General features: G+C 30.6%; 3 protein-coding genes across 12 annotated transcripts in view; all 3 read left to right on the top strand.

Annotated features, from left to right (window-relative positions):
• Window positions 1-2: 2 nt before the first annotated feature.
• Window positions 3-5,031, top strand: LOC124947950 (dehydrogenase/reductase SDR family member 11-like). 6 transcript variants are annotated; one of them, XM_047490812.1, is made up of 8 exons: window positions 3-138; window positions 234-1,995; window positions 2,062-2,479; window positions 2,748-3,190; window positions 3,292-3,556; window positions 3,632-3,804; window positions 4,093-4,328; window positions 4,979-5,031. In XM_047490812.1, exons 4-7 carry the CDS (start codon window positions 3,056-3,058, stop codon window positions 4,261-4,263), a joined length of 744 nt encoding a protein of 247 aa, XP_047346768.1. In that variant the 5' UTR covers window positions 3-138; window positions 234-1,995; window positions 2,062-2,479; window positions 2,748-3,055; the 3' UTR covers window positions 4,264-4,328; window positions 4,979-5,031. The 6 variants fall into 6 exon arrangements, with proteins under 6 accessions (XP_047346768.1, XP_047346770.1, XP_047346772.1 ...); XM_047490814.1 differs by having other exon boundaries at window positions 69-1,295; window positions 1,679-1,995; XM_047490816.1 differs by having other exon boundaries at window positions 69-1,995; window positions 3,292-3,399; window positions 3,529-3,556.
• On the top strand, window positions 4,769-7,557 carry LOC124947944 (monocarboxylate transporter 5-like). Its single transcript, XM_047490802.1, has 5 exons — window positions 4,769-5,046; window positions 5,226-5,364; window positions 5,437-6,363; window positions 6,438-6,629; window positions 6,702-7,557. Exons 1-5 carry the CDS (start codon window positions 4,927-4,929, stop codon window positions 6,821-6,823), a joined length of 1,500 nt encoding a protein of 499 aa, XP_047346758.1. The 5' UTR covers window positions 4,769-4,926; the 3' UTR covers window positions 6,824-7,557.
• A 498-nt stretch (window positions 7,558-8,055) lies between these two features.
• Window positions 8,056-13,871, top strand: part of LOC124947939 (serine-rich adhesin for platelets) — a 45,173-nt gene continuing 39,357 nt past the window's right edge. For 3 of the 5 annotated variants that reach the window (XR_007100548.1, XM_047490776.1, XM_047490772.1), the window contains exons 1-6: window positions 8,056-8,385; window positions 9,880-10,006; window positions 10,099-10,228; window positions 10,296-10,460; window positions 10,550-10,751; window positions 10,843-10,967. Coding sequence is in view for 4 of the 5 variants with exons in the window: in XM_047490776.1 (XP_047346732.1) it covers window positions 9,894-10,006; window positions 10,099-10,228; window positions 10,296-10,460; window positions 10,550-10,751; window positions 10,843-10,967 (735 nt within the window). In the remaining variant the exon portion in view is untranslated. Of the gene's footprint in view, window positions 8,386-8,986; window positions 9,327-9,397; window positions 9,556-9,879; window positions 10,007-10,098; window positions 10,229-10,295; window positions 10,461-10,549; window positions 10,752-10,842; window positions 10,968-13,871 lie in introns of those variants that run through there. The other 2 variants (XM_047490775.1, XM_047490774.1) reach the window with 2 other exon arrangements.

The following is a 13,871-nucleotide window of genomic DNA, read 5'->3' as shown; positions in this document are numbered from 1 at the left end:
AGACTGACTCGAATATTTCTAAAACAAGCTTAGAATTCAAATAATACGACAATGGAAACCTTTAAACTGTATTATATACATAAAGCTTTTAATCCGCCAAAAAAACGTTTTACTCATCTACGCAAAGAAACTTTGAGAGTGAGTAAAATTTGTCATGATTTCGTAATTATCTTCAATATCAAATCATTATTATTTTTCTTATTTTTTAATTTTCTTCTCTCTTTTTTTTTTAGTTAAAATATATCTGGTCCTATGAAAAAATTCCAACCAAATGTCATATTCAGCAAGAACTTAATACGTTATATAAAGAAGCCTTCAATTATATTAAAAATAATGAAAATTTATCGGAAGCTTCTAAATTGATTACAAAAATGTTGAAACACGATCCTAGATCTCATAAGATTTACGCTTTGAGAGGGACTATTTTCAAACTTCAAGGTACGAGTATTAATCGAAAAAAAAAAATAAATGTTAAAAAAGATGTTCTAAGTTCAGCATTTTAAGGAAAATGGACTAAAGCGATCAATAATTATGAGATCGCACGATTAATGTTTAAATTGGCGAACATGCCGAGTTATGAAGAAGTCGATATTCATTATATCAAATCGTTGATTAAATGCTATAAAGCCAGAGGAGATTGTTATTATGAGCATGAATTATTTTTGCAAGCGGCTAGTGATTACGAACGTATCATAGCATTGAAGCCTTCTGATACATCGATCATCGATGTAGAAGTAACTAATATACTCTTGTAGCTAATTTATTTTCGTGTTTACATTATCAACCCCTTGATATACAAAAAAAAAAAAAAAAAAAGAAAAAAAGGAAAAAAAAAGAGAGCATAAATAGAGCATCTTGAACATTTTAAACAAAACAGAATCGACACATGAGTGAAATAATTGAATAATTTAATAATGTACTATACGGCGTCCACCGAAGACCGTTCCTGACGTCTCGCAGACGTCAAAGTCTACAATGACACATGAAATGAATGACGTCTCCCAGACGTCATTGTATGTCAAGGGGTTAAAAGATAATTTATTACAAAATAACGATTTTTCTTTTTATATAAGAATAAGCTTTTGAGAACGATGAAAAATTTAAATAAGTATGAAGCTTTTTGCTTATACTGGTACGAATTCATGAAAAATTCAAATGCGATGAGACTCTCTGATCTTTTAACAATCCACGCAAAATATAAATTTTTCTTGAGAGACATCGAATTGACACGTGAATTTCTTCTGGAAGCTCTCATTTTAAATGAGAATAATAAGGAAGCTCAAAAACTTCTACAGGTATTCCTTAGTTACTAGAAAAATAAATTAAATCCTTTATAATCTAATTTTGTTAATATTTATATAAAAAACGATATAATTAAACAATTATAGTATTACTTATATTAACATATTACTCTACGAAGTATAACGTATATATTTAAAAAAAAACAAAAGTATTAAAAGTATAGATATGAAGTAAAAATTAATTTTCTGACGATAAAATGAAATCAAACTCAAAGAAAAAAAAAATATACCGATACGAACGTATTTTTACGAACATGATTTTTTTATTAATTATATATTTTATGAAAATACATTGTGTAATTTAAAAGTTACATAGCATTAGAGAGAGTTAATATAAATTTCAATAAATAATTATTAATTTGTACTATATATAACAGAAGATATACGAACTTGGCCATACAATGGCAATACATGCAATAATGTGGTGCATGCATCGTTGTTATGACAAAGCTTTATACACGATTCAAAAAGTCAGTAATTACGATCCATTCAATCTTGAATATATTTTATTAAAAGTGATTATATTACGATTGTCCGGACGATTTAAGGAAGCTTTAGCGTGTTTAGGAAAAATAAAGAATATACTGGAAAAAAAGATCGATTCGCCACTTGAAATTATAGATTCGCTGATTGTTCCTTTGCTTACCATGACAGACATAAAGAAACAAATAAGAAAACAATTTTTATTGATACGGTAATGAAAATATCATAAAGTACAAAAAATATAAGAAGTAAGGATTATTTTAATAAATTATTTCAGATATAACGACGCGATACAGAATAAAGTCAAAGAAAGAAAAACGAAAAGTGCACGAAATTAAAACAGAAAAAAGGGAAAACAAAAAATAATAGGAAAAATATAAAAGTAAACTTGAAGAACATAAAAATTTATTAATAAATTATCTACAATCCGTTGTTTTATCATACGGCTTTAAGCTTTTAAATTTTTGATAATACGTGATATGAAATACTACATTGATGTATGATATATATTTCACTTTTTTAATAACAATCATTTTCGGATGATAAAATTTAATATAAAATGTTTTCGTGACCTTTTATCAAGTGTTAACAATTGCGGAAAGAAATTATCATTTACCCGTTTGATTCACAACTTAACTCTACCCAATACTTTCATCGAATACTTCGTCATTTTTAACATAAATGTTTAAGAAATCGTAAATTGCTTTAACTATCAAAAATTTTGCTTGTATTCTTTCCGAATAATGATATATATATATATATATATATATATATATATATATATATATATATATATATATATATAGATCATCATTCGAAGAGAATTTATATATACATACATACATATATGTACATATATATACATATAAAGATATATATATATATATATATATATATATATGTATATATACATATAAAGATATACATACATATACAAAATTATATTTTCATTATGATTGAAAGTGCTGTCATTGGGATATATTTCTAAAAACAAAACGGTATCGGTCTCGTGCAAAACATAGTGTAAGATTCTTAACAAACTGCATCATACAAAAACGAGAATACAACATCTACCGGAATGTGATTGCGACGACCTTCTTAATCTTGGGCCACATTTTAAGACAATATAAAAGACGCCGAAGCTTCAAGAAAATTCAGTTTTTTACTTCAGTTTTCTTACCGTGAATGTATAACTTCGTAGCATTTAAACGAGGAATCATCATTTCTCAATAAGAACCCAAGTAACAGAAAATATATTAATTTTATTAAAAATGGAGTGGAGTGGTTTAGACAAAGTAGCTGTCGTAACTGGTGCCAGTTCTGGTATTGGCAAAGCCATTGTTGAATTACTTGTCTTAAAAGGTTTGAAAGTCATTGGGCTCGTTCGTCAAATAGATGAACTCAACGTAAGTTTAATTGGTTTAAAAACGAATTAAAGAATTTGATTTCTTTTTTGTTTTTTCTTTTTTTCTTCTTTCGAACAAGACATTAACAACTTTATTTGTAGGCACTCGCCGAAGAATTGAAATCGAAGCCAGGCAAATTATTACCTCTTCAATGCGATCTAACGAATCAAAATGAAGTCATGAAAACGATAGAATGGATTGAAAAAAATGTAGGTTTTGCTAACATATTGGTAAATAACGCAGCATTGAATCTTGGCACTGGTTTTTTTACTGGTGAAGTAGAAGATTGGAAGAAAATATTTGATCTTAATATTCTTGGTCTTACATGCATTACAAAGGAGATTTTAAAGTTGATGAAAAAAAAAGGTAAGAGACTATTGAACAATTTCATAATGAATAACTCAAAGTTACGAGTTAATTTTATTAGTTTATGGATTTTAGGTATCGACAATGGCTGTATCGTAAACGTAAACGACACATTTGGATTGAAAATTCCAATGAATCCTGAACGTCCAGCTTCTCCTGCTTATATATGCAGTAAATTTGCGCTTACAGCGTTGACGGAGTGTCTTCGTTTAGAATTGGCACAGCTCGAGTCTAACATCAAAGTCATTGTAAGTATATCGATGTTTAATTCATTAAATGTATATAAACATGTATATATATATATATATATATATGTGTGTATATATATATGTATATATATGTATATATATATGCGTATATATATATGTATATATATATATGTATATATATATGTGTATATATATATGTATATATATAATATGTATTATGATATATATATGTGTATATATATATGAAAATACATATAAAAATATTTTTTTATTCGAATTTATATGAAATTTATTTTATATAATTGATATTGAGTCCTTCTGTTGCAGTCTATTTGTCCAGGATTAGTTGAAACCAAAATGACTCAACAATGGTTAAAGGAAAATCCACGTTTGGCTTTGCAACCCAAAGACGTTGCTGATGCTGTTCTTTTCACATTGCAAACACCAGAAAATGTTCTCGTGAAGGATCTTATTATTACACCTCTTCGCGAAATTTAAGCTCTACAAATTTCTGTGCTGGAAAAATGTAGTAAAAATAAATAAAAAAGGAATACGACAATAAAGTAGGTTTATAAAAATGAATACCAAAATAAAAACTTTTTATTATATATTACACCAATTAAATGTTTTTCCTTAATTATTAACTAGGAACTAGGATTAAAATACATAAAGCAGTTTAATATTCTAAACTTCAATTTATTTAAAATACAAACGATTGCTTAGTATAAAAAAAAACAATATCCGAAATAAATATACTATTCACTTTGATAAGCACAGTTCTGAAGAGTTAATATCACGCGGGAAATACAAATACTTCGAGAATATATGATAATATAAGAGTTCGTACTGATTCCTTTTTGTTTTTTAGTTGATATAATCTTTTCGATAGTATGAAATATTCACAAAATTTCAAAAACAATTAACAATTATTTAAAAGTAAAATTTAATTGTATTACCTATACAAATTACTTATTAAGATTTCCACTGTTTTCTCTTATTTCTTATCTTAGTTATCAGATCATTAACGCCTTGGTAGAGATTAGATATGATATACTTTGAATAGCTATGCCTTACTTGCCTACAGAAATATAATTGTTTTTTTATATAATTTATTAAACTATTGATACAATACCTATACAATACCTTAATTGAAAAAGAAATATGTCTGTTCTTAAACATCTTTATCTCGATGATATTATCACATCTTTTCCAGAACTTGGACCAACTATACAAGATGGGGGTTATTCATGGATTATTTTAATTGGTGTATTTCTAATTCAGGTATATTAATAGTGTTTTTTTTTTATTTATTATTTTTTGTCTTTATAAATTTTCATATATAACTTTTCTAAAAGCGCATAAAATATTCTATCCTAAATTATTTAAGGGATAATTCACTGCATAACATTGTATAGAAATTAAACAAATGATCTGCAAAATGTTATATGTCACGCATACAGATGACCATACCAAGTATACTATCAGTATACGGTATTGTACTTGGATATTTGACCGAAAATAAAACATCCGAATTTGACTTGTGGGACCAAAAGATTATTTTGACACCCATGCTCTTTATAGCATTTTGGAATTTAGCAGGTCAGTAATTTAATGATTTGTATTTTTATAATAGTCATAATCATAAAGGTTATTTTATCTATTTCTTTACAGATCCATGGTCTAAAGTGATTGTGGATTTGTCTTCTGTTCCACGTATAATTGGATTGATAGGAATAGCTCTTATATCTATTGGTGTTTTAGCATCTGGATATCTTGCTACTGGTGGAGTTGGAGCATATTTAGTTAGTTTGAGTGCTGGTGCAGTTATGGGTATAGGAGCAAGTTTTGTACTAATTCAAAGTCAAGAGTGTTTGCAAAAGTATTTCCGGATAAAATTATCAGTAGCTCTTACTATAAGAAATATTGCAGTATCATTGGGGTATATTATTGTTCCAAGTTTCACTCATTTGTTACTTATGCAAGTTCATTTGAAAATTGCTTTGTTGCTTATAACAATTATTTTCATACCAACTATTTTGGGTGTCGCCCTGTTACGACAGCCAATTTCTCCAAAACCTTCACATTATAATTTACTCTTAACAATTGAAGATGACAGTGAAATTTCCACAAAATATCTTCCCAATGTTAATATGGGAATAGAATCTACAGAAAACAATAACTTGGAAAATTCTTCTTGCAATGGAACAGAACAAATAGAAGATACCAACTCTTCATTTGCTGGGAATAATGAGATTTATACTTATGAAGATAGTGAAGAAGATATCTTTGTTAATTCAATTATAAAATCAAATAACAAATGGAAAAATCGAATTCGAATCTTTTTATATTTTCGATTTTGGATAATTATACTTACATGGATCGGAATAAAATCTTTTACTTTATTCTTTTGGATATCGTTACCTTATATGTTTATCACAAGAATATCTTCTTCTCATGATTATGTTACAATGTCAATTATCGCAGGCTTTGGTACTTTTTTACCAAATTCGATTACTTTCTTGATTTTGCAAGCTGCACCACAAAATAGAAGATTAATTTTTGGTATAGCATGTTGGCTTGGTTGTTCTATTTTAATAGGTATGTTCTAAAAAATGCATGAGTTAAAATAGCACCGCTCATATACAACTCAGATTAATAAATTATTTTTACAGTATTAACATATACCACAGAATATTATGTATTCATGGCTTGTGCATTGCTAGGAGGGATAAGTATTGGTGGATTGTCAGTTTGTCAAGATTTAACACTTTGTGATGTCTTTGGACCTCGTTTCATACATAAATTTCATAAAGTATTTTCAACAGTAGTAGGGATCAGTTTATTATCCCTTTGTTTCGTACGTAGTAAGTAACTTTTATTTTTGGCTATAAAAAATTACAATACAGTTTTATTTTATTTTTAATTTATAATTACAGATACAATCCTGTGTTTTCATTTAGTTGCATTATCGTTATTTTTAAGTGGTTGCTATTGGATTTGGTTACCAATTTTTAATATACTAAAACAACGAGGTATTGCTTGTCGTAAATCAATCTAATTTATATTTAATTTGTATTTGCATAAAATTGATTTATGCGTATCATTTATCTTAAAAAAAATCTAGTATGTCATATATTAAATCATATAGTCATATAGTTTAATATATATGTATATATGTATATAATATATAATATATAATAAGAGTATAGTTTAGAAATGATTTCAAATATTACTAATGTTGTTAATTTTTTTACACTTATTTTTTAGATTAATCAAATGAATATAATTAACACAATTGTCATAAAATGCAAAGTATTAAACTTTTGTTGTTACTATAGTTCTGAAGTATCAATGTCATAAGCTGTACACAAGGCATTGATCTCTGTCTTTTTTGGCATACTATCCTACAAAAACTCCAGTTATGTTTGACTCTTTACCATCTATTTTGAGACTGTTTCCATGGGTCAGCGAGATCTACTTATATCTTTCAACTCATATTTGTGCTTTAACTTTAGAAAGACTCATATTGAACAAGTATAACTTATATATCTATACATATAAAAATTCTTATATGTATTGTATAAAATTTATATAATAATTATGCTGATACATTTTTTATTAGATATATGCATTATGACTGAAAGTTGTATGACTGGCTCATATTCATTATGCCTTTATTAACTATTACTAAAAATAATAATTTTTTTTCTTTTATATCATAAATAATTATATAATTTTTACATGGAGATAATGAATAATTTATTAGTAAATCAATAATAATGTAACATGACTGTATTGATCCTATACAATAGAATTATATTCTATGTAAACATTACAACAATCTAAGTAATAAAAATAATAATAATTAATATTAATCATTTGCTGGATCTTTTGTAAATTTACGAGAAAAATTTAAACAAAAATTAAATATTTTCATTCTTAACTATAAAACTAATTAGAGCACTTAATATATACTTTATATTATCCCTGCACCTTACAGTTAATATAATATAAAAATCAAAGTATTTGAATAATTTGTACTGCACGCACGCTGGTAGAATAAATATATTGTGTTGTGTGTGTATGTGTGTATTTCTATGATCACACAACATTAAAGCATCCGAAATTCAATTCCTTGCGAGCCAATGAAGTTAAGTCATCGATCTTTCATATAAAAGATCCGAAAACGCGATTGGCGGAGAGCAAATTAGTCATGCCGCTTATTGGTCACTTTGCCTCTCTGTGAACTCGCCGTGACGTTGCAGCGAAGCACGGTTTTGTATCGCGTATGGCGCAGGCGCCACTGACGCAGTGCACGTCTGTGTACACCGCTGGTGTGCACGGCGGTTCTTCGTTGGGTAAGAGAAAAAAAAGCGAAAGAAAAAGTGATATATATATATATATATATGTATGTATATATATATATATGTATAAAGGGAACAAAAAAGAAAAAGAAAAGAAATAAAAATAAACTGGAGTCAGGAACTAAAAGAGTTTACACGGCTTACGGTGTATTTTTAAAGTGGTACAGCAAGATTATGTAGTGTCCGGTGTCGGTGAATAATCGGAAGTAGAAGGAAGAGAGGCGCGGGTCAGGCTTTCGTAGCGGCAAGGAGAAACGTGAGTAACTTACATGAGGGTGGGGAGTGTTAAAAAACTTTGTAAAAATCTTTCCCAATGACATTTCGCTTGGTGTTAGTTGAAGGCGTATCGCATTGAGTCTCGGCATAATTTTTCCTGTGCATTGCCAAAGGGGTGTGGAACCTTGTCACGTTCCAAACCTATTCGAATCGATGACGTTTTTCTTTTCTTTTCCCTCCCTATTTTCATAATCTTACCTGACGCCTTCGAGAATGTTTCAAAAAAGGTCAATCTTATTTCATAATTAGTAAAGGTAGAAAAATATAAGAGACCAGTTGCCATCGCCGGAAATGTTACCGCAGGCGTTAAACTCTCTTCTGAATCGCTGAGCAAATAATACTCTCTCCTCTCTATTTTCCTCCGGCTCTTTCTCTCTCTCTCTCTCTCTCTCTCTATATATATATATATATATAATATATATACATATATATATATTACCCCCCCTTATCTCCTTCTGATACCACCCCACCACCATCGATGTCACTACACCAGCAAAACAATATACATACACGCATACAACCATACAAAGATGACAACGACACCAAACTCTCCCCTCGCCGTTATTCTGTCTCTTTTTCATTCCTCCCATTTATCTAGTTTTCTTTAAGGCTTATGCAAATTCGCGCGTGAGGTGTTAAAATCTTAAAGTTCCGGTTAGCAGCTACATTTGCCATTTATCATTCTTTACCATCGTTATTATACATCACTTGCTACTACGCCGACAAGTTTTCAAATACACGTTCATCGTGGCACCTGTGGAAAATGTACACGCGTGTAATGCGATACTCGACCTTACTATCATCGTTTCTTTGTCTTTTTCATGTAGAATGTGTGAGACACACGAGTCCATTAAAAAAAATGCGATACGTCATATGTATGTGAGTCTTTCGTGGCGCGATAACTACACTTTTGTGGAAAAGGTAGCGAAATGAATGCTAATATCCTTTTATTATGCTTATGTTTCTTACTTATATTTTTTCGCACTTATGCATCATGATTATGTTATATATATATGTGTGTGTATGTGTGTGTGTGTGCGTGCGTGCGCGCATGATACTTTGAAAATGTACGTTACGAGGTTTTGTATCTTATGTAGCAAGTGACATGAATTTTAAAAAGGTTATTGAACCTTTCAGTTTTGGTTTATATGTAAGTTATTAACTACCTATTATGTTTGATTATTGCAAAATAGCTTTATATTTTTTATTTGTATAGTTGTTTATTATAACCTCTATGAGATAAGTAAACATATTTGAGAATCTTTTATTATTAAATAAATAGATGTTGTTGCATTTTAACTCCTCATTTTCATAGAACTAGTGCTTGAAATTTATAAATTTATTACATATTTAATTTCTAAGCAACATATTGTTGTCAAAATAATACCTCTAGGTTTTAAGATATTAGATTAAATTGGTTTATAGTTGCGATAACAAAGTGCTTGGTTTTTCATTTGTTATTTTATTTTTCCAGATCACCACAAGGCAATGAAGATGAGTTTCTCTCTATCCTCACTTCAGCCTTCTAGCAATAGTCTAGAAAGGCGGAAGCAAGTGAGCATGCCGTTAGAAAGACCTTATAACAGTCTTACCAAAAAAAGGTTTATTTTTTAATCATTATTTATATATTTATTTTGTATATATATGCAATATTCTAAATTATAATACTTATGTTCAATATTTGTATTTTTAGAAAAGATCCAAAACAAATGCAATGTCAAAGAATGTGGACTAACAGAGAAGATAGCAAAGATGACTTTTGGGCTGCAATACGGTCCAATTATGATTATATTATGGATACTAATTTAATTGATAGTTGTAAGGTAAGGAGAATGGGATAAATCTTAGCAATATGTATTGCAAAAAAAATTGCTATATATTTTCCGATAGGAAGCTAATGGTGAATTAACTTGGGACGAGACAGACGTATCCACTCAGTCGTGGAGTTTGAAGGAAGTTAGTTGCCAATTTTCAGAGCTTTATTCGTGGTTAAGAGTCCTTCAGGAATTAGTTTATTCTAAAGAAGAAAATCTTTTGGACAAAAGCTTACGTGCGGTATGTACATTTACATTAAGATATTCTCTTTCTATCCTCGTATTTATCTTTAAATTGTAAATTTAATATAAATAATTTTGTATTTTTAGGCTCACATGGAGGAGTTGCGACGTAGGGCATACAGAAGAAAATTGTTCAATGAACAAGCAGAAAAATTAGTAGCATGCACCCCTGCATTAAAAGATGAAGTGGCGTGGCGTGTTAATCATTTAAATACAAAGTGGGAATTAGTAGAACAAATTATGGCACCTGTAGAACGGACTGTGTCCGACGAACAGGACGTATCTGCAGGTAATTGTTTACTATTTCTATAAAGAAATAATTTGAATCTTGTGTGTGCTTTGCATAATCTTAATTTTCAATTTTTCTTTTTTTTTTGTAGACTTTGAACACGAAGTGAGGTGTTTAAGAAAATGGTTACGAGAAATGGAATCGCGTTTGAAGCCATTGAGTTTTCACGTAGATTGGACTTTAGCAGAATTAGAAGAAAAGGCAATGGAGCATATGGTAAGTTGTGTTAGTTTCATTATTAAAATAACTCATCGTAATAAATAATTCACGTAATTAGCGAAACATTTACAAAGACAATCAATAATACATTAAATTATACGATTTTTAAATCCATTGAATTTCACGTGTTCTGTTTGTTTTGTTTTTCTTTCTTTTTTTTTTTTCTTTTTTCTTTTTTAATGGATTAGATAAATATTTTTTGTTTAATTAGCCAAGAATTTTATTTTTTATATACATGATGTGCGTTGAAATATTTACCTGAAGTAGATAAGAGCGTTGGAGTTCCATGTATACCGTGATAAGTACCGCCACCTTGCTTCGGAGAATTGTCATTACATCCGTTGGTAGTTATTGAGTCTGAGTTAGTAAAGATGAGCCTGATAAAGTCGTCCTTTCACTCATACGCGATCACTTCATATCGAATGTGGCTCTTAGTGTATATTATTACTTTTCAACAACTGGCAGGAACGTGCAAACGTTTGATGTATAATAGAGCAATAAAAACCGGTAAGCCATGAGTAATACAAGAGATTACAGTTTCCAATGAATAACAAATGGATAACGCTGCTTTCCAGGATATTTCTTTTCATAAGATAAATAGCTTTCCAATCGTAGTCACGAAACATGAAATGACCGAAAAAAGAAGAAAAGAAAAAAAAAATAATTAAAGATTAATACGATCGAAATGGGATTACCGCAAGATCTGCTCGTAAACTGCAATTTAGATAAACCAGTGCGGTTTAGTCTCTCGAGGCGATCGTTATATTTGAATGTTGAGAGTGAGCGAAGACTCGCCGTTAGTATTCACTTTGTTGTTGGAAAAATTTCGGAGAAAGCGTGACGAATCGAGTATTCAAACTTACATAGAATATAATGTTTTGATGTCTAGAATTAAATAAATATTCTTTTAATATGATCGTTAATATTTTTTTCAGCATAAAAACAAACAATAAATAATCAGAAATTCATCGATAGAATATAAATAGAATAGATTCGTGAATGTCTTTTTTTTTTTTTTTTTCATTTTGTTAAAATTTTCATCCGCAATTGCATTTTAACAAAACGGAGTTACATGAACGGAGGATACATTAGCAAATTCGTCGAACTCTATTACAAACTGTTACGTTGTATCTATAAAGGAAATACACGTCTCGCTAAACAGCGAGTAGAAACGAGTGGCAATTGCCTTTATAAGCGAGATTGGCTCTTCGGCAGATTCCTTCTGCATCCATTGTTGTCCCCTGTGAGTCACATAAGCGGCCATCTTTTGACTACCTCCGCTAAACTAACATAACTTTCACTCTAACATAACGCACATGGAAATATATGGTTGACGTTGAGTAACGTTCACGGTCATTTTAACCGTCCTATCAGCAACTAGCTTGCTTGGACGAAAGTGTCTTTCCTATTATTCTTAAGAAATTTATAAGGGTATTTTTCCTTATTTTTTCCTGCTTTTTGTCTGTTACCCTCCTTTTCTTCATTTCTCTTTGTCTCAATTATTTCATGAATTATTTGCGTCGAGGACGATCTTGATAATAAAGGATATGATTCTCGAAGAGGATGTATTGTATGCTTAGAGAGATATTCGGTATGCGTTACTCGAACATCGCGTAAAGTACATACATACTCTATGTAAAGTTGACGTATAACAGATACGATCTTGCCTATAATTTCCGGCTGCAATTTCTCACACTTTCCCCGTGGAAGTTTCTATCCGTAGCATATACATACATACATACGTGTATATATATATATATATATATATATATATATATATATATATATATATATATATATATATATATATGTATACGTATCAATGATAGAACGATTATTTCTACCGAATGGCCGATCCGCATGAATCAAGATCGTTGATTTTTCGATCTACACAATATATTTAAATATACTCCGTGATGAATGGAAAAAAAAAAAAATAAAAAAGAACAAACTAAAAAAAACGAAAGGAAATAAAAAGAAAAAAAAGGGCATTCATGCAAAGCAAATTCGCATACGGCACGCGTTTCCTTTTCGTTCGTTGGTTGCATTTCGGGTTAGTTCGGTTCCAAGTCAGCATCGTTTCGAATTCACTCGAGAGAGACCCCTTTAGTTTATTTCTCCTTTTTTCTTTTTTCCTTTTTTTTTCCCCCTACAATGCATAGGAACATACCAACGGAGCGAAAAAGAGTATAGTATAGGCCTCTGAGAGTGCGTGGGCACTAAATAGTAAACGTGAGGGGACTCTCTTCTGTATACGATGTACCTACATACGTATATACGTGTATATATGTATGTATACGTGTTAGTTACTCGCCCATGAGCACGCGAGCAACGACGAACAAAGTCCGTAGTTTTGTTTGAAGCCGACGTTGGCCGAAGGCGGTTCGGTTCGCGCGTGTTCGTGCTTTGAGCGAGTAGCAGCTGGCCTCTGCTGCCGGCTGCAGGTCCGTAGTCGCAGAGTGTGTTCGCTCTTCGTGGCGTCGCTGGACGAGGAAGGGACGCAAAGCACGTTTGCTTCGAGAGATTCCCGCCCCTTTCCTTATCTCTCTTTCTCTCTTCATCTTCTTTCCATCTTTCCCTGCAATCCCCCCTTCCTGCTCTTTATCCCGCCACCCCCTCCTTCTTTCGTATAGAAGCAACAGGCCAGAAGAGCTAGTTCCTTTCTTTCTTTGCCGGCGATCTTCGCGTCTGGACTCGTTTCTCGGCTTCTCCTTATTCTTCCTCATCTTTTCTTTCCTAGCCGGTGCTCGTTGTTCCTAGACGTTAGTTAGTTCGATTCGATTTAATCAAACCAAGTGGTAATAGGTAGTAACGGTGGTAGATGGGTGGGTATAGTGTCCGCCATATCTTTCGCGTCTTTTTTATTTGATTTTTTTTCTTTTTTTTGGGGGCTTTTTTTTT

The sequence above is a fragment of the Vespa velutina genome, chromosome 3 (genome assembly GCF_912470025.1).
Source record: "Vespa velutina chromosome 3, iVesVel2.1, whole genome shotgun sequence".
NCBI lineage: Eukaryota > Metazoa > Arthropoda > Insecta > Hymenoptera > Vespidae > Vespa > Vespa velutina.
Note: the sequence above shows the minus strand (reverse complement) of the source record. Positions and strands in the feature narration are given on the sequence as shown.